The following is a 27476-nucleotide window of genomic DNA, read 5'->3' on the forward strand; positions in this document are numbered from 1 at the left end:
AAATTTCGAATAGAATTATTGTGTTTATTGTACAGTAGAAGAAAAGTCCAACCCCGTACTGCTTACCGTTTTTAATTAAATTGCTTCTAGAATTTTTGAGAAGAGTTTTAAAAACTTCTCCGTATGGTTTCCCGTGGAGATTTTTTCGATTATCATCTTTCTGCTTCTTCTTCTTCATGCAACATCAAAGCGCCAATCGAAATCGAAAATGTTGCAGACTTTGAAAAAATATTTGGCATCCCTGACGATTTATATCTGTAGAATCCATCTTTATCTGTGCTATGTTTTTTTCGTAGCTGTCAAACATCAAGTATGGGCTTTCATATTGTCGGAAGTTACAGATTTTTTTTCATTTGTTATGTTGGTGAATCTGATGTTTGAAGTACAACACATAAATCACGTCTAAAATTAAATTATATTTATATCTATTTATATATTAATAAACATATAGCGAATTCAATAATATAAAAATTAAATAATAGTAGGTAGAATTTTTAATATTACGACATTTTCAAAATTTAAACTTAAAATATTCGGTGCTTGACAGATCACCGTGAAGTGAATTATTTGTCTAAACATCGCAAAGCTACTCCCCCAAAAAAAAACTTTGTGTGCTGTTCGTTTTTGTGCAATTTCACTGAAAAATCAATCGAAAAATGGACGCATTCGGCGATGGAAAGTTCGATCAACCGGAAGTAGACCCGGCAGCCGAATTTTTGGCCCGGGAACAGAACGCGTTGGCCGGATTGGAGGACGAAATCCCTCCAGTTCATCAGCCCACAGGAAACGGGTTCGATGATGGCGATGACGTGACTCAACCAAACGCAGAGGCTGCTGCAGGTACATTATGAACATTTTTTTTATCGCGTTAAGCATTTTATTTATAATCATTCGTAATTAGTGATAAATATATTATTTATATAAGTAATTTTCTCAATAGTTTATAGTTTATTATATTTATTATCAGTAGTTTGCTAGCAAAACGGGACGTTAGCTTTGTTATTGCTTTCATACAATTATTCATTAATTAGTAGTTTTGCCTTGATAACACGCGAGATGGGTTATACTCTGTCTATTGAGCTTAATATTCAGACACCTGCATTTTCAAAGATCAGGACAACTTCGGTGAATAGTCCTTTTCCTTTTCGCTGTATTGTATATTTATATTAAATTATTTCTCTTTATTTGTCTCATGGTTTATTGATGATTCTCGTCAAAGCCCACAATGTCTCATAATTTTCTCCCCTCCCGTCAATGGTTTTTATAATTTCGTTATTGAACTTTTCGCAGAACTCAAAGCAGCGAATAGTGTAAACTAATTTACGCGTAGTCTAACTTGTTTTTGTTTATTTCACTTTTGATATTTTCTTTCTGTATTACATGTTCCTTTTTTGTTTATTTCAGTTGTTACACTCATTGTCAATCCTTATTTTAAATATGAAATAGTTTGATTTTGTTTTCTTTCTGCGTCATATAATCGTTCGGTGTCAAATTTCAGCATTTTCTCATTTAAATGTGTTAGCTTATATGTATAAAATTGATGCTTCTTACAAGCATGGTGATCGATTCTGTTAACAAATTGTTATTTTGCTTTTTTCTGTTGATTCCGTATCTACTTCTTTCTTGGTTTTGATTTTGGTTTGCCAACAATCAATACTAACCAACCGATAACAATGATCGAAACCGACCACAACAAACTCCTACCCAACTCGACGACGACGTTAGGACTTGAGTTCGAATCGACTGGAAGTTTCGAATTGATAACTAATGATGCCGATCCGATGGCCGGACCCGGGGGACTATCGGAGTTTGCCGTCAAAACCGAACCGGATCAGAACGGCTTGTTTTCTAACAGTCCTATCAATTCAAACGAAGGTAAACAGCAAACTAGTTTCGGGACATTTCGCTAAAATCTTGGGATTTAGTTCTGTTGGCTCGTTTTGTTTTTGGAGATCGACACTAATGTTATATAATTGGTTTCTAAATTTGTTATGTTCAAAATATTAATAGTTTTCGCATGAAATATGATGTTTAGATGGTTATCCACTAAAAAGCTGTTCAACAAATTGCAGAAACCCATTTTGGCTTCTATTCCGAAGAAAGCAGATCAAGAAATAGAATAGCAAATATTTACATGAGACTGATAAACGATCATATCCGCATTTGACATGCCAACTGGCGTTATGGATGTATGAAAACCCAAACTAATTAAATAAGTGACAGAATCGAAGCCCATTGATATCGAAATACTAATCGGTGTAAATCAAAAATTGGAATAAAAGAGAATAGTATTTATTTGTCGTTACGTTGATGGCGAGCTGAATGCCTCAAAACCTTCATTTAGCTTTAATTTGAACTGGAAGACAGTTGAACACATTCAGCTTTTAATAAGTAAATCAAGTTCTACGGAATTGAACAAATGAAAAGATATTTTTCTACAAAAGATATTTCACGATCATGTAAAATTATAAGAATTATAATTCCATTACAAATGGGATTCTGCAGTTTGTAAATCACTAATCATGTAGTAAAGTAGATGTAATTTATTCTTTTAATATTTGTTTAGTAGTCTAAAAACGGTGGATTTTGGAGAAAGCGTCCATTATGTATGTTATACTATTAGGGGGAAGGAGATTTCGAACTTTGTGCAGATTCATACAAAAATAATTAAAAAAATAACTTTAGCTTTATGTACTCAATGGATCTTTCCGAATAATTAAACCAAAGGAGTTTTGTTATAGAAATGTTATTTAACCTATTGTAGCGGGTTTGGACACGTGGTCCAGTACGAGGAACGGTTTGTACCGAAATGTTTGTCAGTCTGCATGTGGTTGCTGTTCTACAATGTATATAAACAATAATTCTCGGGAACTTTTTCAAATCGGCGTATGTAACATTTTGATCAAGCTGAGAAAATGAGCTTGAAAGTTTTCAGATTTCATTTTTATTCCTATTTAGAAACTAATCATTTTTATTGCAATTGAATACACCTCAACGATACATTATGAAAAGGTTCATCGTCACTGACCCTGAAATCTGCGGTTCGTGTGAACATTTCAGTTAATTTGATAAAAATATACGTTACAACGTTCTGCAACAGATAAATCACATACGTCGTTTTGATACGTCAGTATGACCGAGGTCATGCTACTTTCGTCGAAATGTTACGCTGCTCCGTACGCTGCATTGTTGATACGTCGAAATGTTGCGTCAAGTTGAAACGTTTCACGCACATGCGACAAAAAAATTGCAACACTTACAACACGACGTAACAACATTTGCTGCAGAAAAACAACGTAAAATGTTTTTCTTAACGAAAATCAGAATATTTAAGGAACATGCTTAATTTTGAAATCAGTGATGAAAAAGTACAAGCAGACGCACGTTTTAAACTATTTAGTTGTTCGAAAAAACTTTTTAAAGTACATTTTCTGCTAAGCGGTGTATGTGCAATATTTTCAACAATGATGTTACACCGTTTTGCAAAAAATTGATTTACATTTTTTAAAACACATTTTCATGTAGCTTTGAAGATATACACATTTTTAGATGAATTTGATGCCATATGCTGTTGAAAACGGGTTTGTTTACAATTTGCGACATACGCCGTTTTGAAAAAGTACCCGAGAATTCTTCATTCCACATTAATCTCTATGTTGTCCCGCCGTTTTCGCTACATTATAAGTTTCTAAACTAAGCCATTTTTGATCGACAAATGTATAAACATAATTCTTTTTTTTCCAATCCCATAGAAGATGGTAATGATGATTTTTCAGGGTACACAGGTAAGAAAATTTTGTTTTTTGCTCTTGTCTAATCTTTCATCCCTTAATTTCTTGAAAGCTTCAATCTGTTTTTCCGTTCCTTATCTTGTAATGTCACCATCAGTTTAATGAAACAACACTCCCAACTTTTTAAAGACACTTTTTCCACATTAGTAACGGGAATTCCTTGAGTGATTCACCAAAGTGCAATTTTATTTTCCTCCCCCGATTTCCAGTACCCAAACAAGTGACGGAGGAACCGGAACGGATCCGCAAGTGGCGCGAAGAACAGAAGACCCGACTCGAAGAAAAGGACCGCGAGGAAGAACGTAAGAAGGAGGAACTGCGAGAGCAGGCTCGTAAGGAACTGGAAGATTGGTACAAACACCACGAAGAAGCTATTTCAAAGACCAAAGCGGCTAACAGGTGAGTTCTAATGTTGGGTGTCAAGTCAATTATAGGCTGCATTTGGTATTAACTGCTGAGAATTTTGCGCTAATGTTTTGCGTGTAGTATCGCGCTCCTAAACACTGTTTAACCCTTTAATATTGTATACAGTTTGAACTCTTTTATAATCAACATCAACTGAAGTGCTGGCTTTGCTGTGCAAAACTGCTGTACATAAAATATGCTACCGTTTGAGCTTCAGAAACGGCATTCAACCCTATACTGTACCTTCCCATCCAACTGTGCCGCGCCGCTAATTATGTTTATCCTTCTTGTGATTATCCTTCTCATTCTCTTTTCTCATGACTGAACCGATCAGGGAGTCGGCCAAGTAAGTAACCTTGTAGAAGCACAGCGATTACACTTACATTTGAATGTATTTGGGACACCTCGAAAATGTGGTGTGCCGTTGAGTGCCTTCATTCCAGTCAGCAAAATACAGCGCTGTTTTAGTTGATTTTATTAATTAGGGCACTTCGCGGTACATCAGTATTTATTGTAGTTCCAGTTTGTTCACCACCATGTTATTGAATTAGATGATAGAGTAGCTATTGCACACCCATTTGGTTTTCTATTTTTTGTCTCCGTTTTTGTTTCTTTAAGTAGCTACGTGCACACGTATGTGCGTGTGTAGTTTGACTTGATTATTTATCATAGGTATGGTTGGTTTTGAACGTATTTTGAGTACATAACAATGAGGGCATACACCATTTTGTAAACTAATATTGCTAAGATCTACAAAGAATTTGAATGTTTTTCCGGTATGTTTGCGATACTCCTGTCCAACCTATTCATTTAGCTTTTGGTAATCTATTGAGTTCGCCCTAAATGTTGCAAATTGTTATTAGACAAAGTTCATTCGTGCGTTATCAGTTTATCATGCATCATAAAATAAAACTTAGCTTCAGAAAAAAAAACCTCTCAACTTACCATCAAGTCCATTGACACGAAATGGAATTTTATAGGTATAGTATTTATTACCGAACTAAGGCTAACCTTATTCGAGTGGTGCAGATCTTTAAAGTTGTTTTCATTTTGCTTGGTCCATAGCTGCACGACGACACAATATACGGAGGTTCGGAAAATTTCACTTCTCCATTATTCTCCCGACAATATCATTTCCGGGTGGCAATGTCGGCGCTATGCTATTTCCCAGAAAAACCGTTCCCCAGAATGTACCATTCCATAGAAAACCAATGCCCAGAAGGAGCTGTCCCCAGAAAACATGATATATAGATGAACATGACTTCATTTTCTTGTTTTCTTATTAAACATTATCGCAAGACCATACAATAACATATACACAAATGGAGCATAAAATTGTATATAAAATCATTTGTCTTGATGAGTTGGAAGTGCCAGGGCTGTTATGGTAATTGTTAGAAACTATAGTTTCAGATACGTTGTTGCGAAGCCGCTTGTGAACCCCTGGTTGTGCAGCAGCTCATATGCAGCAGTGATAGTAGCGAAAGAAGAGAGAAAATGTGGTAGTTGTGGTAGGAATATAAAACATAAACAACAAGTAGTACAGAACGAATATAATTTGCGCTCGCACGATGCACAATGGGGAAATCCGATTCCAAAGGTGGAAAAAATTGATAACTTTCTTCACGAACAACTTACAGAAGAGATCAAGAGCTTATTCGAAAGAGAATTTTGCAAAGAATTCAGTGAGTGCTGTTTCATGGCCGTAGATCGCTTCTGTATGTAGTTATCGAGCTCGTTTTGCCCTAATGCCCCATATATCGCGAGTTTCCAAACTATTTGTCATTTTATCTTTAAGACACTGCACAATGGGGAAATCCGATTTCAAAGCTGGAAAAAATTGATAACTTTCATCACGAACAACTTACAGAAGAGATCAAGAGCTTATTCGAAAGGGAATTTTGCGAAGAATTCAGTGAGTGCTGTTTCATGGACGTGGAACGCTTCTGTATGTAGTTATCGAGCTCGTTTTGCCCTAATGCCCCATATATCGCGAGTTTCCAAACTATTTGTCATTTTATCTTTAAGACATTGTTCTAAAATTGTGTTTTTCTCTTCACTGTGGATCCACAGAAGGGCACTAAATATATTTTGCTGGTAAAGGTAGGAAATTTAAGGGATTTCGGGGTCAAATAAGCATCAAAGTGCATTTTATGTGCAATTTTCATGTATTCTGTAAAAAATAGTAATATTTACAGATAAGTGTTGATATTATTGTCTCAAAGTGTTGAACAAATATTGATAAATGTTAGCCGAAAAAAAAATATTGAAATAAATCGTTTCACAATTTTTTTAATTGGTTATTTATTGAGAAAAAAACGATTTTTAAAAACTTTTGAATAGCACCGATGCCAAACATTTCCAAACCATACCCGATAGCACAACTAGACAAGAATAGTCATATGTTATGAGTCTTGATGTGATCATAGATAGGAGGTGATGGGAGATACTCTTTTTTTACCTTTTTGCCCAAATTCCCCTATGAAATAATATAGCTCAATGATTCTGAGCAAGGAAATGATGTAGTAATGTTAATTTAATTCACAGTTTCCAATGATATAATTAAAATAACAAATAATCATATAATTCATTAAAAATATTGAATTATAGGGGATTTAGGGGTCATACAGCTTATTTAATGTAACTTTTTATACAAAATAGCATAACATTTTTTACAGACAACGCACATAGAAGATTAAGAGCTTATTCGAAAGGGAGTTTTCCAAAAAAATCAGTGAGACATGTTTTATAGAGACACTTCTGTATGTAGTTTTTAAGCTAGTTTTGCCCCAATGTCCCATACATCACAGTTTATCATATTTTTCGTGCTTTTATCTTTCAAGTATTGTATTAAAGATGTGTTCTCCTCTTCATTATAGATCCATAGAAAAGCACTATACATGCTTTGTTGGTAAAAGTTGAAAATTTAAAGGATTTTGGGGTCAAATAAGTATTAAATTGCACTTTACGTGAATTTTTCATTTTTCAATTACTAATGAAGTAAATCATTTCGCAAGTGTTTTATTTTGTGATTTATTGGGTAAAACCCGATTTTTTAAATGCCATACCAAACCATACCCGTTTGCACAACTAGATAAGAGTAAATATATTAGTCGTTGTGAAATATGCGTTTCTTATGACGTTTCACCCAAATTCTCCTTATGAAATAATAAAGCTCAATGACTCTGGGTTAAGAAATGATGGAGTAACATTGATTCAATTATAATTTGTCAATGATACTATACAAATAACAAATATTCGTAGATAGCATTGAAAAAAAAATCATAGGGTTCAGGACTTTTTTTTAATACATAATTAATGAATTTTTTCACTTATTTGTCCCAAAATGTCTTAAAAATCCAGTTTTAATGTAATATATGGATATTTGTTTTTTTAAGGTATCAATTTCTGTTATGGTATCAATTTATGTTAAATTATGACAATAATATAAACTATTATCTGTAAATATCTGAATAATCAATAGGTTGTTGATTTCGCCAAAATTGACCATATGTAGGAGCTACATCAATGCTTACAAGTTTTTAAATCATCGTATATTAACCCTAAATGATCATTCGACGTAATATAGTGCAAATAATTATTTGGGTATTATTATTTTTTACAGAATACATGAAAAATTCTCATAGAAGCAGTTTGATGATTATTTGACCCCAAAATCCCTTAAATTTCCAACTTTTTCCAACAAAATATGTATAGTGCTATGTATGGATCTACAATGCTTTCGAATAAGCCCTTAACCATATGTGTGAGTCGCTCGTGAGAAAAGTTATCCTATTTTGTATAAAAAATTACATTAAATGAGCTGTTTGACCCCTAAATCCCCTATAACTCAATATTTTTAATGAATTATATGATTATTTGTTATTTTCATTATATCATTGGAAAGTATCAATTAAATTAACATTACTACATCATTTCCTTGCTCAGAATCATTGAGCTATATTGTTTCATACGGGAATTTGGGAAAAAAGTAAGAAAAAAGAGTATCTCCCATCACCTCCTATCTATGATCACATCAAGACTCATAACATATGACTATTCTTGTCTAGTTGTGCTATCGGGTATGGTTTGGAAATGTTTGGCATCGGTGCTATTCAAAAGTTTTACTCAATAAATAACCAAATAAAACATTTGTGAAACGATTTATTTCATTAATTTTTATTCGGCAAACATTTGTCAATATCTGTTCAATACTTTGAGACAATAATATCAACACTTATCTGTGAATATTACTATTTTTTACAGAATACATGAAAATTGCACATAAAATGCACTTTGATGCTTATTTGACCCCAAAATCCCTTAAATTTCCAACTTTTACCAACAAAATATATTTAGTGCCCTTCTGTGGATCCACAGTGAAGAGATAAACACAATTTTAGAACAGTGTCTTAAAGATAAAATGACAAATAGTTTGGAAACTCGCGATATATGGGACATTAGGGCAAAACGAGCTCGATAACTACATACAGAAGCGATCTACGTCCATGAAACAGCACTCACTGAATTCTTTGCAAAATTCTCTTTCGAATAAGCTCTTGATCTCTTCTGTAAGTTGTTCGTGAAGAAAGTTATCAATTTTTTCCACCTTTGGAATCGGATTTCCCCATTGTGCACTGTGCGCTGTCTTTCTCCGCACGCCATTAACAGACTCGTAAAATCTCCGCATATCGTTCTGCTCCATTTTTTCCTGCGCCTCACTAATAACTTGTTCTTCGTACTCTTTTTTCTTCCTGCGGTGGGTTCGTTTTTCGGCTGCTCTTGCTTCCTTGTACCGATCTCTATTCGATCGGGTACCCGACACCAACATCCGGCTTCTGGCAACGTTCTTCTCGTCTGTCACTCTCTGACACTCCACATCGAACCAACCCGTCCTGGGTCGCCTCTGTACAGTGCCTACCACTTCTCGTGCTGTTGTGCTCACCGCTCCATGGATCGACTCCCATAGATCGTTGATGTTGTTGCTAACGTTGATTGCACTTATCCGTTCGTCGAGCTTCTGGCGGTACTCAGCCGATACTCCTTCCGCCGACAATCGCTGGATATTGTAACGCATCGTTCGCTGTGATCTTTCGTTCGATACAGTTGACAACCGTGATCGAATTTTACTGACAACGAGGTAGTGATCAGAGTCAATGTTCGGACCTCTGAATGTCCGTACATCGATAACATCCGAGAAATGGCGCCCATCCACCAGAACATGGTCTATCTGGTTGCAAGTTTCACCATTTGGGTGTCTCCAGGTGTGCTTTCGGATGTTCTTTCGTGCAAAGTAGGTGCTACTGATGGCCATCCCTCTGGCAGCAGCAAAATTTACTAGCCGTAGGCCGTTGTCATGGTAGCGGAGTGAAGGCTCTCCTACCGATTATGGGACGGAAAAACGGACGGACGTTTGTCGGTGCGTAAACGTTGATTAGGCTGTAATTGAAGAATTTGCCCCGTATCCTCAACACACAGATTCATCGCTAATGGGTTTCCACCGCATCACTCGCTTCATCTGCTTGTCCATCACTACGAAACCAACTCCATGCTCTGCTTTTTCACCGCCGCTGTGATAGATGTTATACTTGAATGCAGTATTGGTCGTGGGGTCCACGGCTCGGAATTCACGTTCTCCGGATCTAGGCCATCGGACTTCTTGAATAGCAGCCACGTTCACTCCAATCTTCTGCAGTTCACGAGCCAGAAGGCTCACTCGTCCAGGTTCATTTAGGGTCCTGACATTCCAGGTACCGAGTTTCCAATCATAGTCCTTATTTCGTTGCCGGGTCGGTTGCCAAAAATAACGTTCTCTTTTTCTTCTATCTCCATTTTTCGTGGTATTTGAGAGGCTTCAGTAAGCTACCTTACCGGGGTCGCGTTACCTACATCGCGATGATGGGGCTGCCACCTTAGGTATAGCTGACGCGATACAGCATTTCGTTAATCAGCCGCTGGGTACCAGGCAGACGCTGTTTGAGCCGCACCTCCTGGTGAACAGACGCTCGAGGCGTACCTTCTCACTCTAGCTGATGTCAGAAGCTCAACAGTGCCCAGGCTGCACTACCAGCTAAGTACACAACCCTTAGCTGGCGGTCTTTTGTCATCGGACGACCCGTGGAAGCGTGAGATAGGGACTTGTGGGGACCAGAGCTCTGTTGGGCGCTCCTTCCTTGATGTCAACCCACCATTTTGCAGCCCTAAGGGCAAATTACGATGCTTTAAATCAAAGATTGGCAGAAATTGAATGGTCCACTGTATGCCTAAGCACCAACGTGGACGATAGCGCCGAAAATTTCTCCCAAATTCTCCATCACGTGTTCGGCGATTATTCACCTTTGCAACATCCATCTGTGAAACCACCGCACAGTGGTGCGTTTGGCTAAAATCGTGAACTTTTTATTTTACCACTTCAGGGTGTTATTTTTTGGCATCGGTGTCTTTGGGAATAAATTTTAGAAAAATATGGCGCATCGAATAGGGGCCCTCCTTAGCCGTGCGGTAAGACGCGCGGCTACAAAGCAAGACCATGCTGAGGGTGGCTGGGTTCGATTCCCGGTGCCGGTCTAGACAATTTTCGGATTGGAAATTGTCTCGACTTCCCTGGGCATAAAAGTATCATTGTGTTAGCCTCATGATATACGAATGCAAAAATGGTAACTTGGCTTAGAAACCTCGCAGTTAATAACTGTGGAAGTGCTTAATGAACACTAAGCTGCGAGGCGGCAATGTCCCAGTGGGGGATGTAATGCCAACGAAGAAGAAGAAGAAGGCGCATCGAATGACGAAAAGTTGTAGTTCCAATTTTTGCCACAGGTGGCGCTGCAAAATGTAACTTCTTTAATAAACGATTTTTAAATATGGTGTCTTTGGCAAAGTTGTAGTGTAATTTATTATGAATTTTATTGCTGAAGACACCGAGTGTCCATCTATCATCGTTTTTGAAATACGGGCGTTTTTCATGGACAGACCCTAAAAAAACAGTATTTAAAGATATTTTCGAAACTAACAGTTTCAGGTCAATACAATGTTCTACAAAAATGTATATATAATCAAAATAGACCACTTTCTGGAAGAAACCAGGGATGTTTTTTGCAAACATGACTTGTTATCGGCGATTTAGGGTCGAAAATAGTGATATTTGAAGACTTCATATGCAACAGAGGGGCAAATTGGGGCAAGGAAATCCCCACAGGATTTAAAATATCTGGTCTGTAGTTTCATATGCATATAATTATGTCTGTCTCCACGTGTATCCAAACAAGTATTTCTAAATTTCATAAATCGACATTTTCAACTGATATTTATATAATAATTGAGATTTCACCACACTGCATACCACGCTGTTGAATGTTAATGTAAAAAGAAGTGCAGCGTGAAGCTGGTTTTCTGTTCTCTTCATCCAATCATTTCACAAAATGCAAATCTGACGTCATGCGCTCCTAAAGATGTCGTAAAATCCCGAATAATCGTTTAGTAACTAATCGATTACTCTTTATTCTTGTCGATTATTGAATCGATCCATCGTTGGGTAGTAATCGATTTAAAATCAATCGATTATCACAACGATGAATCGATTAATCGATTAATTTGCGACTTCTTAGAGATGTCGTTAATTCCCGATTAATCTATTAGTAACTCATCAATTATTCTCGATTCTTGTCGATTATTGAATCGATTAACCGTTGGTAAGTAATCGATTCAAAATAATTCGATTATCTCAACGATTAATCGATTAATTGAAATGTATGTATATGATAGCACCTGAATGCTGGCAGTTGCAGTTGGTGGGTAGAAAACCAGCTACTGCTTGGGATTCATTGTTAAGTGTATAATGTTAAGGTGTCAACTCATTCATTCTCTCGCTTAGCGTTATAGAGATGTCGCAAAATATTCGATTACTTCGATTAATCGATTCATCGTTATGATAATCGATTAATTTTAAATCGATTATTACCCAGCGATGAATCGATTCAATAAGAGTAAAGAGTAATCGATTAGTTACTAATCAATTATTCGGGATTTTACGACATCCCTATAGCGTATGACGTCAGAATTGCATTGTGTGAAATGATTGGATGAAGAGAACAAAAAATAGCTTCACGCTGCACTTCTTTTGACATTAACATTCAACAGCGTGGTATGCAGTGTGGTGAAATCTCAATTATTATATAAATATCAGTTGAAAATGTCGATTTATGAAATTTAGAAATACTTGTTTGGATACACGTGGAGACAGACATAATTATATGCATATGAAACTACAGACCAGATATTTTAAATCCTGTGGGATTTCCTTTTAATTTGCCCTCTGTTGCATATGAAGTCTTCAAATATCACTATTTTCGACCCTAAATCGCCGATAACAAGTCATGTTTGCAAAAACATCCCTGGTTTCTTCCAGAAAGTGGTCTATTTTGATTATATATACATTTTGTAGAACATTGTATTGACCATAGACTGTTAGTTTCGAAAATATCTTTAAAGACTATAAGAAAATTATTTTGAGCTTTTTAGTGGAATGTTTTCACCTGTCATAAGACGAGTTTAAACAATCCCATTGAATTCCACCACTTAATTGTATCCTGACAGATACGTATTTCGACCTCAACAGTAAGGCCGTCTTCAGTGTCTTGTACTTGACTCGACTTGAAGAAAATGATCGCAGCTTACACTATTTATACTATGCGTAGGTATAATAATTTATCTAGGTACTTATCTTACTACGGTGCTTATTTCTACTCGCTTGATGCGCTTAATGCTTGGGTATAAACTTGAAGAGCCAGGAGCTACCATTTCCTTGATCTTTATTCAACAACCGCGTTTGTACCTGTCGGTAGATTTCCAAGCTCTCAGCAACATCAAGTTTCCACGGAGAAGAGACATTTCTTAAAATTTTAATGTTTGATGTCGTAATTGAATGATTTTCCTGATATACATGTTCAGCTACCTTAGACCTAAACTCATAATTTAATCCCTTATCAGTTTCCCTCTTAGCCTTACTTACTTCTGCAATATGTTCTTTGAACCTTACATCTAACGATCTTTTGTTTGACCTACATATACTTTATCACACTGTGAACAATTAATTTGATAAACCCCGGCCTTATTTAACATTTCTACTCTATCCTTTGTGGAGCCCAACAGTGTCTTCAGTTGATTGCTTCTGCTGGAGAATACTAAATCGATGCCGAATTTCCTCAGTCGATGGCGTAGCTGGTGGGTGATGTGTCGATCATAGGGGACCGATACCCTCTTCAGCGGTTCATCGATCGGTGTTAGTGTTGTCAGTTCGTTTTTCCGTAGGTTCCTCTGCTTTTTGTTGATGATTGCTTGTATTGTTCTTTCCTTGTATCCATTGATCCTCGCTGTTTCCAAGATGTGTTGTAGCTCCTTCGTTTTTCCTTCTTCGCTCAGGGAATCGTCTGCATCCTGTGGATCATGTGATGAAAAGCTGCCATTTTGTGCTGATACGAATGATTTGATGTGTATGGGATGACTCTCATGGTGTTGGTGGGCTTCCTGTAGATTTCGAAGTCTAATGTTGCATTTGTTCCCTTGATAACCAGTAGATCCAAGAAAGGTAATTTACCTTCCTTTTCCTCCTCGTGGGTGAATTTGATGTCTTTATGCACGTTGTTTATCGCTTCCAAAATCCTGGGTAGATCTTTCCGGTTGATGATGCTGAAAATGTCGTCCACGTATCTCCACCACTTCTCAGGTAGTACTCCTTGTTCCTCTAGGTTGTCCTCCAAATTCGCCATGAATAATTCGCACAAAAACGGTGATAGCGGATTTCCATAGGTGCACCCTTCGTTTGTTTGTAGAAGCTTCCACGGAATGTAAAGTAGTTCTCATTCATGCATAATCTTGCAAGCTTGAGATACATCTTTACCTTTCCTCGCCATGTTGTATCCGTCCGTTGTCCTAGTAGCCAATCCTCCAAAAGGTTCAGAGCATCCTTCACTGGAACGCTTGGGAACAATGCCGCTACGTCGAATGATACCATGATGTCCTCTTCTCCGATGTTTCCTGATTCCAATATCCTCTTGGTGAACTCCTGGGTGTTTACAACTGATCTGCTGGGGAACGGCTTCGGCATACTCTGGAACTCCTTGACTAACCACTTGGCCAAGTTTTGTGTAGGGGATCCCACTGATGAAACTATTTCTCGCATCTCTGTACCTGGCTTATGTATCTTTGGTAGTCCTTTGATCCTTGGTAACACAGGGTTCGTCATTTTAACGCGGGCTTCTCCGATGATCGTCTTGCATTCCTTTATCGTTTTATCCGTAAGTCGGATTAGTCCGGGTAGTGGGTCCACTCTCAAATGCCTGTATGGTCCTCCGTGCGGACAGGAAGAGGAGACTGCACAAGAAGAAATTGACCATTCTACGAGGGAAATCAGCGACGGAAGGTAGAACGACTAACCCCACAGTACAAATGATCGAGGGATTCGTTGTTAACCGTTCGACACAGCAGTTTACGGAGGAACAATTAGCACACCTCAACAAGGGGTTAGGGTATGCGACAACCCAGAAAGCGGATCTAGAGCAGATAATCGTGGATACTGAGACAGCGATTTCACGAAATGTTGATCAACGGGACCAGAATAGTGTGAGAAACATCGTAGCAGACGCCATCAAAGCAGGACATCATGGGACATCGAACAAAGACGAGAGGAGGATTTTAAAGGAGTTAAAGGAGAAACCAGTTTACTACATGAAGGCGGACAAAGGAAACGCAGTGGTGATAATGGACAAAGAGGACTACGATGAACAGATGACGACAAAAATCAACGGAGGACCATACAGGCATTTGAGAGTGGACCCACTACCCGGACTAATCCGACTTACGGATAAAACGATAAAGGAATGCAAGACGATCATCGGAGAAGCCCGCGTTAAAATGACGAACCCTGTGTTACCAAGGATCAAAGGACTACCAAAGATACATAAGCCAGGTACAGAGATGCGAGAAATAGTTTCATCAGTGGGATCCCCTACACAAAACTTGGCCAAGTGGTTAGTCAAGGAGTTCCAGAGTATGCCGAAGCCGTTCCCCAGCAGATCAGTTGTAAACACCCAGGAGTTCACCAAGAGGATATTGGAATCAGGAAACATCGGAGAAGAGGACATCATGGTATCATTCGACGTAGCGGCATTGTTCCCAAGCGTTCCAGTGAAGGATGCTCTGAACCTTTTGGAGGATTGGCTACTAGGACAACGGACGGATACAACATGGCGAGGAAAGGTAAAGATGTATCTCAAGCTTGCAAGATTATGCATGAATGAGAACTACTTTACATTCCGTGGAAGCTTCTACAAACAAACGAAGGGTGCACCTATGGAAATCCGCTATCACCGTTTTGTGCGAATTATTCATGGCGAATTTGGAGGACAACCTAGAGGAACAAGGAGTACTACCCGAGAAGTGGTGGAGATACGTGGACGACATTTTCAGCATCATCAACCGGAAAGATCTACCCAGGATTTTGGAAGCGATAAACAACGTGCATAAAGACATCAAATTCACCCACGAGGAGGAAAAGGAAGGTAAATTACCTTTCTTGGATCTACTGGTTATCAAGGGAACAAATGCAACATTAGACTTCGAAATCTACAGGAAGCCCACCAACACCATGAGAGTCATCCCATACACATCAAATCATTCGTATCAGCACAAAATGGCAGCTTTTCATCACATGATCCACAGGATGCAGACGATTCCCCTGAGCGAAGAAGGAAAAACGAAGGAGCTACAACACATCTTGGAAACAGCGAGGATCAATGGATACAAGGAAAGAACAATACAAGCAATCATCAACAAAAAGCAGAGGAACCTACGGAAAAACGAACTGACAACACTAACACCGATCGATGAACCGCTGAAGAGGGTATCGGTCCCTATGATCGACACATCACCCACCAGCTACGCCATCGACTGAGGAAATTCGGCATCGATTTAGTATTCTCCAGCAGAAGCAATCAACTGAAGACACTGTTGGGCTCCACAAAGGATAGAGTAGAAATGTTAAATAAGGCCGGGGTTTATCAAATTAATTGTTCACAGTGTGATAAAGTATATGTAGGTCAAACAAAAAGATCGTTAGATGTAAGGTTCAAAGAACATATTGCAGAAGTAAGTAAGGCTAAGAGGGAAACTGATAAGGGATTAAATTATGAGTTTAGGTCTAAGGTAGCTGAACATGTATATCAGGAAAAAATTCAAAATCATTCAATTACGACATCAAACATTAAAATTTTAAGAAATGTCTCTTCTCCGTGGAAACTTGATGTTGCTGAGAGCTTGGAAATCTACCGACAGGTACAAACGCGGTTGTTGAATAAAGATCAAGGAAATGGTAGCTCCTGGCTCTTCAAGTTTATACCCAAGCATTAAGCGCATCAAGCGAGTAGAAATAAGCACCGTAGTAAGATAAGTACCTAGATAAATTATTATACCTACGCATAGTATAAATAGTGTAAGCTGCGATCATTTTCTTCAAGTCGAGTCAAGTACAAGACACTGAAGACGGCCTTACTGTTGAGGTCGAAATACGTATCTGTCAGGATACAATTAAGTGGTGGAATTCAATGGGATTGTTTAAACTCGTCTTATGACAGGTGGCTTTAAATACTGTTTTTTAGGGTCTGTCCATAAAAAACGCCCGTATTTCAAAAACGATGATAGATGGACACTCGGTGTCTTCAGCAATAAAATTCATAATAAATTACACTACAACTTTGCCAAAGACACCATATTTAAAAATCGTTTATTAAAGAAGTTACATTTTGCAGCGCCACCTGTGGCAAAAATTGGAACTACAACTTTTCGTCATTCGATGCGCCATATTTTTCTAAAATTTATTCCCAAAGACACCGATGCCAAAAAATAACACCCTGAAGTGGTAAAATAAAAAGTTCACGATTTTAGCCAAACGCACCACTGTGCACCGTGGTCAAAAAGTGAACTCAGAAACCTCAAGAAGAAGCGAAATGTGGCTCATCGTACATATCGGACCCTCCGATCAGCGTCAAGCAGTTCTAGTTACAAATCGTTGAACAACGAGCTCTATCGTCGCTACGCAACAAAAATTGAACGCGATTTGAAGCGCAACCCTAAGCAGTTCTTTAATTTTGTTAACTCTAAGTGAAAGGATACAGGACTACCTTCTGTTATGCATCTGGATCATCGTACTGCAAGGCCTCCCGCGTGAGGCACTACATCAGCGCAAAACAACATGGATTTTTCCCGGGGCGAAGCGTTACCACCAATCTAGTTGAATTCTCTTCACTTTGCTTGCGGAATGTTGGTCGAGGAAAGCAGATCGATTCCGTTTACACCGATCTGAAGGCTGCTTTTGATCGTGTAAGCCACACGATTATTTTAGCAAAACTCGAAAAATTGGGCTTTTCTTCTCGGCTTGTTTGTTGGTTCAGGTCCTATCTGTGTGATAGAAAACAGGCTGTAAAAATAGGCTCTTCTGTTTCGGATTGGTTTACAAACGTGTCTGGTGTACTACAGGGAAGTTACCTTGGATCGTTGCTTTTCTCCCTCTTCTTCAACAATGTAGACATTGGCGAAGGCTACTGCATTTTATATGCTTACGCAATGAAAATATATGTTGTCGTCGATCAACCGTCGGATTGCATCAAGCTGCAGGACCTCGTAGATCGGCTTCTCGTGTGTTGTCGAGCCAATCACATGACTTTGAGCGTGCCAAAGTGTTCTATCATAAGCTTCCATCGCAAGAAGTGTCCGATCATACACAACTACGTAATCAGTGATGAACCGCTAAACCGTGCTTTTTCTGTTCGAGTTGTTCTGGATGCCGAGCTGACGTTCAAAGAAGAAGTAATCAAGCGGCTCGTCGTCAACTTGGGTTTGTATCTAAAATCACTAAACAATTTCGTGACCCATATACGTTGAACAATATTCCAGAGTCACCACACCTTTATCGACCAGGTCCTTCGTGTAGTGCAGCCTAGTGTCGATATGCTTGGACCTTCTTGATTTGCGTTCCGTCTCTACAAAATCGATGCAGGAACGATTATCCTCCAGAATGATGGTTGGCTTCAATTGTTCTTCCCCTATTTCCTTCAGCAGTTGTCTCAACCAGACTAATTCACGGCACGCTTCCGACAAAGCCATATATTCGGCCTCCATGCTGGACAAAGATACACTCGTTTGCTTCCGGCTTGCCCAGCAAATTGTAGCCTTCCCCAGTTGAAACAGATAGCCGGAATTTGACTTCCGGTCCGACGGATCTCCGCTCCAATCCGCGTCGCAATACCCGACTAGAACTAACTGCTCATCCATCGTGGCTGACAGCTTCAGCTTGTAGTTGGCGATCTTCAACAGGTATCGCATGACACGTTTCAATTCGACCCCGTCGGTCTCCGTAGTACTGTTGATCTGCCTGCTTAAGATTGACACACTTGCGGCGATATCCGGCCTTGTGTTCACCGAGATGTAAAGAAGCGCTCCAACCAGACTGCTGTAGCACTCGTTCGATTCCAGGGGTCGACTGTTCACCCGGCTGCGGTAACATTCAGGACCGAGCGGAATGCTCGAACCTTTGGCGTCCCGTACGCCAAAACGTTGCGCAAGGACCTTGAAAAATACGTTCTGATTCAGGCTGAAGTATTCTTCTTCGTCTCTGTTTACCCTACCTCCAAGGAATTGGTTCACTTCCCCCTACGATGTCAACGAAATCTTCTTCTGCAACTGTTCTTCGATGCGCTTGATCTCCTCCTGAGCCGTATTTGCCACAATCATGTCGTTCACATAAATTAGGAGGTAGACGACGCCACCACCGGATAATCTCTTCACATGGAGGCACGGATCTGACACTGACTGCGTGAATCCGAGCTCTCGTAACATCGCACTGATCGTCTCATTCCATACGCGTGCGGCCTGCTTGAGGCCGTACAGGCTCCGCTCGAGCCGGCACACGAATCTCTCCTTTCCAGGAATAACAAATCCTTTTGGCTGTTGCATGTACACCTCCTCTTTAAGCCTTCCGTGGAGGTAGGCGCTTTTCACGTCAAGGTGGTGCACATGCATCTTCTTTTGTCCGGCGACAGTTAGGAGAATCCTTAAAGTTGTCTGAGTTGCCACTGGAGCAAAGACGGCGTCGTAATCGACTCCGAATCTCTGGGAGAAGTCTCTCGCGACTAGCCGTGCTTTGAACCGTGAAACATTTCCGACACTATCGTGCTTCTTTTTATACACCCACTTGCAGCTGATTGGGGTGCGACCAGCGGGTAGTTCAACAAGCTTCCACGTTCGGTTTTCAATCAGCGACCGGTACTCTTCCTTCGCTTCCTTCCATAAGCCTTGATCCGCTCCGGATACTGCTTCGTCGTAGGTCGCTGGTTCCTCCTGTGCCAGCAACGCCGCGTTGACGACGTAGTCTTCCAACCGCTTTGGCAACACGCCTCGGGTGCTCCGCTTTTGGTTTCGTCCTGTCGCTACCGTTTGGTCGGGCTGTCCGTGTTCATCATCATCCCAGTCGAAGAAAACCTCCTCCTCGGAATCCTCATGGTCCCGTGGCCGTTCTGGGTTTTCAGGTTCTGGCCGCTTCTTCGGCCGACTGCATTTTCCATCTACCTCGACGAAGTGCTCTTCTTCGGCCGACTGCCGGCCGTCTGGCGCAGGTATCTCCTCCTGAATCTCCACAAACCGAGCATCGCGACTAATAGTGATTTCGTTTGTATTCGTGTTCAGGAATCGGTAGGCCTTCCTATCACTGCAATAACCCACGAACAACAACTTCTTAGCTTTGCTGTCAAGTTTCGACAGTTTAACATCTGGGATGTGAACAAATGCAGGACAACCGAATATCTTCACGTGTGATAGCGATGGTTTCCTGCCGTACCACCGTTCATAAGGTGTAGTGTCAACGACTCGGGATGGCAACCTATTCTGCAGGTACGCTGCCGTGGCTACCGCCTCCCCCCAATATTTTTTTAATCAAGGCCAGCATCAAGAATCATGCAAGCGGCCCTTTCTTGGAGTGAGCGATTCTTTCTCTCGGCCATCCCGTTCTGCTGAGGGGAGTAGGCCGCAGTGAACTGCGCCTGAATGCCCTCCTGCTTATAATACCGCTTCAGTTCATGACCGGTATATTCACCACCGCCATCTGATCTTATAACACATGGAGCCCGACCAAACTTGTTCTTGACGTGTGCGACAAATCTCTTAATGCAATCAGCTACATCGCTTTTACGTTTAAGCAGACACACGACTGTGTATCTACTATAATCACCAATGATTGTCTTTAAATAGCGGGCACCCCCTGGCGTCATGTTTGCCATTGGGCCGCATACATCCGTATGAATAACGTCGAGAACACGTTGGGTTCGATTGCTCGCAGTTTTGGGAAATGGAATTCTACATGATTTACCCTCAAGGCAAGGCTGACAAACCTGTCGGATGCCGCAATCCTGCATTTTGAAGTCCTCCGACAGCTCCTTCCTCTGCATCTCGTCCAACGCCGCCGGGTTTCGATGGCCAAGTCGACGGTACCAGGTGTGCTGGCAATTATGCAGATGCCGAGCTTCCTCTGCCACCTTCAACGTGAACATATGGCAGTGTGGTTCCACCACAGGCGCTACCATGCCTTGCGCTGTCGAAATTTCACACCGCGAACCACTGAATTCCACTTTTAGTTCCATCTTCGAGAGTTTTCTCACCGATAAGAGTCCACAGTCCAGTGAAGGCACATGAAGTACACCCTTGAACGGAATGTCTACCAAACAGTTTTCACCGTCCACACATTTTACCGTGAATTCTCCGATTCCACTGGATATCGTCTCTGATTCGTCGACCAAAACAACGTTTACTTTTACACTCATGTCCAGAATGTCTAAGAACGATCGATCGTTCATCATGTGACTGGAATACCCATTATCAACGACCCAGGGTCCACTACATTTGGTGCCAGCTACGAAACAAATAGCTGAATCACTTGCTTCTGCCTGCTTCGCTTTCGCTCTACCAGACTTTGATTTCGCGATACGTTTCACATCACAACCCGGGCCGCTTTTCCGGCTGCTGTGGACATTTTCGACTAAAATGTCCCGGTTTGCCGCACTGAAAACACACTCTATCACTCTGCTTCTTCTTGCTGTGAATCTTCATCGCGATTTCCCCGCCGTCGCCTGAACGCTCTTGACACCGCTGATGCTCGTCAATCAGTTTCTGCTTTACCAGTTCCATTGTCTGGTCGGCATCTGGTCTACCTCCCAGAGCGGTAACCAAACTGCCGTAGGACTCTGGCAAGCTGCGGTAAATCTAAGAGGCATCTCCATTTCCTGACCCGCGGTAAGAGGCATCTCCATTTCCTGACCCGCGCAGGCCAGCTTATCGAAAAGCTCCTCCAGGTCATACAGGTGCTTCTCGATATTGTCACCTTCGGCCATATTTAAGCTGCATATACGACGAAGCAACGACACCCTTGACGTCATCGACGTCTTTTCGTGGAAATCTTTTAATTTATCCCACGCGTTCACTGCCGACGTAGCACCACGCACTAAATCCAGCTGACTGTCTTCTACACCCAGGACAATCATAGCCAGCGCTTTCTCGTCAAACTTCTCCCAGTCATCGGTGACCGGGTTTGGCGCTGCGTCTCTCATCACCTCCCACAGTTCTTCGAGTTTCAAAAACATTTCCATGCGCGTTTTCCACACGGGAAAATTCTGATTGTTTAAACGAGCGAACAGAAATTTCTCATTTCTGTCAACTGAAAAGGTTCGGTTTATTATGCCTTTTGTAGTGAAATCTAATTCAACCGGGAGGAAGATGTTCGTTGCGAGAGGTGAGCCAGCCAAGGGCTGAAAATCTCTTAAATAAAGACAATAATAATAATAATAATGTTCGGTGCCGCACCGCAGAGTTGCCTCCACAAACGGCGACTAACTTCTTTTAAAATACGCATTTGCTCGGAAAAGGCAAATGAGTGGTACATTATTTTGACTCACGCATTTTCCTGAAATACGCCTGCTTTTAAATCGCGCATTTGCTCGGAGTATGTCAAACAAGTGGATGATGCCTTCTTTTGAAACATTCTAGTGCTCCACGACTTCTGCAATTGACTGTAATTAGTGAAACTGTGATCGCGCAGTGTCAAATGGGATTGACTCATACAGTGGGTCCAAAAAGTATTCGTCTAGCTGCATATTTTTTAGTAAAATGTAAAACTTAGGCGTGATAGAAGTGAAATTAAAAAACTTTCTTCTAAATTTGGTAGAAAACTTATCAACACATGATTATTATTCAAAAACAAATAGAAATTTCAATTACTTTTTCTGGTATGCAGAGAATATCTAAATTTCGTCAATTTCGCTCGCTCAAAAAGTATTCGTCTAGTCAGAAAATAATCGAGTGAAACACGAATATAATAGTTTTATTCGCATGTAGTTACACTAGCACACTCAGTGATGTCTAGCAACATTTTTGTCAACAGATCAAATAATGTTTTTGTTTTGTTTGAACTTGGCGCGGAAAATAGAAGCACCATGGGTGGGAAAAGTAAAAAAATAAGTACCATTGAAAAAAAATACCTATTCTACGCCTGCATAATTAGTGCAAGTTGATTCATGACTTTGCAAGAAGTGTGGGTAGACCAAGGGTAGCAAGAATTCAACCATTTAATTGGTGATTGATCGCATCAGCGCCACAAAAATCTATCAAAACAAATAACAAAGTGATCGTCAGCGATGGTAAACTGATAACGATGAGCGATTTGTTGTGCGGAAAATAAAAAAAATCCTTAAAAAGTCTCTTGTTTCGGACGGCAGTACGATCGCGCGATTTGCCGAAATTTTGTGTTTTGCATTGCGCAGACGGTAATAAAGTTAATTAGTTCAGTGCGTGTTGGCTCTTGTTTCGGACGGCAGTAGTAAGTAAAAGGTTGTTAAAGGTTGATCGCGCGATTTGCCGAAATTTTGTGTTTTGCAGATAGTTCGCGCGGCCGAGTGAGTAAACATTTAGTGCGTGATCGGACGTGTTTCAGGTAGGATTTAGAGCATTCGTAAAATCCGAGTTTTTGGTTCTGATTATAATGTTCGGTGAATAAGTGTGCGTGTTTTGTATATAATGCGAAACATTTGTAAAATCCAGGTTACTTTGTCCTCCTTTGGACGGTTCGTAAGTAAATTGATGAATATATTTTATTATTTTTTCAGCATATGCTGTTATTGACAAACGCTCTATATTGTCGAATAGAGCTCCCTATTATTCACCTTACCCACTAACACAAGTTTTCCTTCCCGAGACATCTATGAAGGTAGTATGGGTTCCCTGCATCTTCACTAGTAGATGTTGAACTAACATTCCTTCCCTTCCTTCCGTGATTGTAAGGACGTGGCCAGGTATACAACTGCTACTGTATAGGAAAAGGTACTAATCCCAAGTACCAATTTGCGACAATATACAGTAGATTGTTCAATTCTAGCTTGGCTTTTCAAAGGGACCTAAGTGTAGCATTTTTTGATGAATTGGTTTTAATACTGCAATCAATAGCTTTCATATTGTTCTGTTGATTGCGCTATTCAAATTGATTCATGAAAGAAATGTTGCTTGGGTCCCTTTGAAGAGTTAAGCGGGGATTGAGCATTGTATAGCCACCCACGATTTGTACAATCACATATGCTATGCTATGCTATGCTAAAGTAAAAAATCCTTAAAACAAGCTCACCCATATAGGCAAGTAAATTGAGAGAAGAAGTGCTCCGATCTGAACCAATACGAACAGAAATACCTGTGAAAAGTATGGGTATAATGGGCGAGTAACACGGAAGAAAATTCAAGTGAGCCATCAAATTATCAAAAACAGCTCGATTTCAGCTAAAAATATCGCTGGAAGAAGGATGACTATCGGAATCAAGTCATGTTATCTGACGAAAGCAAGTACAGCATATTTGGATCAAATGGCCGATGTATGGTATGGCGGAAAAGGAATATTGAGATACAGCCGCAGAATCTATTTTGAACAGTAAAGCATGGTGGGGGCTCCGTCATGGTCTCTGAGGTGCTTGAGCGCAACCGGTGTGGGAAAATTTCACATTATTGAAGGAATTATGTATCACAAAATGTTCATCCGCATTTTGAAAGAAAATTTGAACGCCAGTGCTGAGAAATTAGGCTTACAGGGAACATACATCTTGCGGGGTGATAATTACCTCGAGCGTACAGCCCAAAGTACTAAGCTGTAGCTACTCTATAATACCCCAATCAACTCAAAACGCCAAAACTTTTCGTGAAAGTCGTGAAAGTCATATTTCCAACAACAACGAATTGAAATTAGTGTTGAAAGAAGAATAGAAGAATATTCCGTCCCCCGTTACGGCTAATTTGGTCAGTTCCATGCCACAAGAACTACAGCCCGTCATATATACACAGGGGAATCCAACGAAATATTGAATTCCATTCTACAACTCCTGTTTTCGTTTCAAAAGCGCGCTAAACCTGAATAGACGAATACTTTTTGAGCCCGTGTTTAATGAATTATTATGTTTTGTTACCATTGTTTTTGTTATTGTTTTATTTTTCTGTTTGATTTTTAACAATAAAGATGAATTGATTAATTTGCTACACAATGTAATCGATAGTTTTATTTTTTTGAGCTTACTAGATTCTATCTTTGACATTTTCTAGAAAACACACAGCTAGACGAATACTTTTTGGACTCACTGTATTAATGTGTGACCCGTTCAACCTTAATTTTGACTTTGACCCAATTTTGCGATATGGTAGGGAACATGTAAAATATTACCCTAAACTTTTATAATAGCTATCGATTATAAAAAAAACATATTTTGATTTATGTTCTTCAGTTGTAAATATGCATATAAGCTTTTATGTTTTCAAACTGCTCTCCAAATTACAAAATTTCTACACACTAATGTACTGCTGAATGTTTCTCTGCTTTTTAATCACCCACATCACTGTTCATAACTTACCCTGAATCATATTCTTGTTCGTCGTCGCCACCCGCGCCACATCTTCAGAAACGCCGAAAAGCAATTCGTTGCCGAAACGGACGAAATCGAACCCGGCACCGAGTGGGAGCGTATCGCCAAGCTGTGCGACTTCAACCCGAAGACCAACAAGTCCAGCAAGGATATCTCCCGGATGCGGTCCATCATTTTGCAGCTGAAGCAAAATCCGATCTCGACCAGCAAGAAGGTTTAAACCGGAGCGGAGAACATATGCTGACGAATGGGGCGCTATCCCTTAGAAGACAACTCGTTTATTTCGTAAGAAAACAACCTATACTATGTAGAAGAAAAAATGCTGATTGTGTATGCGTTAAACAACATTAGGCGATAGTGAGTGTTGAATATATGAACCATAGAGTCCAAGATAAGTAATAAGTGAAGTTTGCTCGACTTGAAAGCTATGAAGCTTAACACAGTTTTAGTATTTCAACTTTTGTTTGAATCACGGTTTCCTTTAATAGTTGGTTTCCATCATTAGTTTATATCTGTTTCTGTTGGTTCTAATTCGTTTCGAAAACGTGTATAAGAATAGATCACGTGACTACGTTTTGTTCTAATTGTGACTTTCTATCATTCCCTCAATAAAAGGTTCGGTTTATTATGCCTTTTGTATTAAAATAAACATTTTATAGAATGTTCAACAAATTATTTCATCCGGACGCATTTACTGAGTTGAAATGATGGGTGTTAGCTAGAGCTAAAGACAGATCGCAATTCAACGTAATTTGCAAGAAAATATCGGTAAACATGCAATGAATATGCAACATGAAATTTTAGAATATATCAATCTAGCATACATAAATAACCTCTAATATAACAATAAAATTGTTGAAAAAAATTGCATGTGACCGTATCGTTCATAAATATCACCATTCCAGTGTACTATTCACACAATATTTTCTATCGTCATACGCGTATGTTTTTCTTCATTTCCGAAATTGCTCTTCGGGTTCGGTGCAAGTTCAGTTGCCTCCGAAAATCTTATTTTAACGTAAACTACGTCTAAGGGGAATACTCGGATACAGGGTTTAAAACGGAAATTCCAAAATTGGAGTTCGTCACGAAAATATGTAAGATTTGTAACGTTAGCGCCTTTATCTTTCGACGGATTTTTGTGTTTTATATATCAATCGACTCACCACCAATTTGCTGTTTATATATGTAGTTTTTATAATTCAGCTAAAATTGTTTGTTCGGTCCTTGCACCATTCTTATATTATTTTTAAGGCCTTTGGAAAAAAACGTGATGCCATCACAAGGTTGGAAGAGCCTCAGCTCAGGTATTCGAGGGAACGTGCTGTGCAGTGCATTCAAAATATATGTTTCAATGTAGGGTTAGGCGCAGGGTGTCTACTACCTGAAAAAAACTGGAAAACCTGGAATTATCAGGGAATTTCTCCCCACCTGAAAAAAAAACCTAGAATTATCAGGGAATTCCTGACATAATCAGAACATAATAGACATAATAGAACATTAATGGATCGTTGTTCCGCAAAACACGTTTTGCCATCTTCAAAAGAATTGAGAATTCTTAAGCTAGTCTTGGTGAAATCTAGGAATTTATTCGGAAAATCAATTAGGGATTGCTTAGTAAATTCTTTTGAGCATACCCTCGGAAATTCTTTAGGAATATATTAAAAAATACTAAATTAGTTAGGATTTTCAAAGCAATTCCTGGAGAAACTTTCGAAGGAATTTCGGGATCAGTTTTCCAAGGAATATCCGGAGGATTTTTCAAAGAAATCACCTGAAGGGATTTTTGAAAAAAGTGTAATTGATTTGTGAAGAACTTTTGCTAAAGGAATTCTTGAAAGAATAGCCGAAGAAATCCCGAACGGATTTTTCAAAGGAGTTTCTAAAGGTATTCTTGACGAATTTCAAAAGAATTCTTGAAAACAAAATATCCGGAAAAACTCCTCCAGGTGTTTTCTAAAGTTTTCCTTAAGATACTTCTGCATGAGTTCCTAAAAAATCTCAAGGAATTTCAAAAGAATACCCGAAGCATTTTCTGAAGGTTTTTACAGTAAAGCCACAAACTTTATTCCGGATTCAGAGAATGAGCAAATCCTACTTCCAGTTGTTGGGGAAAATGAAACACTACTGTTTATATTTGATAGAATTGCCAGCTTAGTGCTTAACCAAATCAATTTTATTAAGAATCAACAGAACTGCTACCTAGACCTTCTATTAACGAACATACAGGAAGATTTTTGTGTGTCAGAATCATTGAATCCCTTATGAAAAAACGAAACATTCCACACAGCTATTG

General features: G+C 39.6%; 2 protein-coding genes across 4 annotated transcripts in view; one reads left to right on the forward strand and one right to left on the reverse strand.

The window, feature by feature from the left end:
• The window catches only part of LOC134226886 (NHL repeat-containing protein 2), a 333703-nt gene that overhangs the window by 15827 nt on the left and 290400 nt on the right, over window positions 1-27476 (reverse strand). The gene's annotated exons all lie outside the window — the stretch shown is intronic.
• LOC134226875 (clathrin light chain) lies at window positions 523-26050 on the forward strand. 3 transcript variants are annotated; one of them, XM_062707942.1, is made up of 6 exons: window positions 547-840; window positions 1726-1875; window positions 3753-3785; window positions 4001-4190; window positions 4531-4542; window positions 25217-26050. In XM_062707942.1, the coding sequence occupies exons 1-6, from the start codon at window positions 657-659 to the stop codon at window positions 25398-25400; spliced, it is 753 nt and encodes a 250-aa protein (XP_062563926.1). In that variant the 5' UTR covers window positions 547-656; the 3' UTR covers window positions 25401-26050. The 3 variants fall into 3 exon arrangements, with proteins under 3 accessions (XP_062563928.1, XP_062563926.1, XP_062563927.1); XM_062707944.1 differs by lacking the exon at window positions 1726-1875 and having other exon boundaries at window positions 523-840; XM_062707943.1 differs by lacking the exon at window positions 4531-4542 and having other exon boundaries at window positions 549-840.

The sequence above is a fragment of the Armigeres subalbatus genome, chromosome 3, assembly GCF_024139115.2.
Source record: "Armigeres subalbatus isolate Guangzhou_Male chromosome 3, GZ_Asu_2, whole genome shotgun sequence".
Taxonomy (NCBI): domain Eukaryota; kingdom Metazoa; phylum Arthropoda; class Insecta; order Diptera; family Culicidae; genus Armigeres; species Armigeres subalbatus.

Coding starts and splice junctions, on each gene's coding strand:
- LOC134226875 (XM_062707942.1), top strand. CDS start 657: ATGGACGCATTCGGCGATGGAAAGTTCGATCAACCGGAAGTAGACCCG. Junction 1,876..3,752: donor TCCTATCAATTCAAACGAAG/GTAAACAGCAAA, acceptor CCAATCCCATAG/AAGATGGTAATGATGATTTT. Junction 3,786..4,000: donor TGATTTTTCAGGGTACACAG/GTAAGAAAATTT, acceptor CCCGATTTCCAG/TACCCAAACAAGTGACGGAG.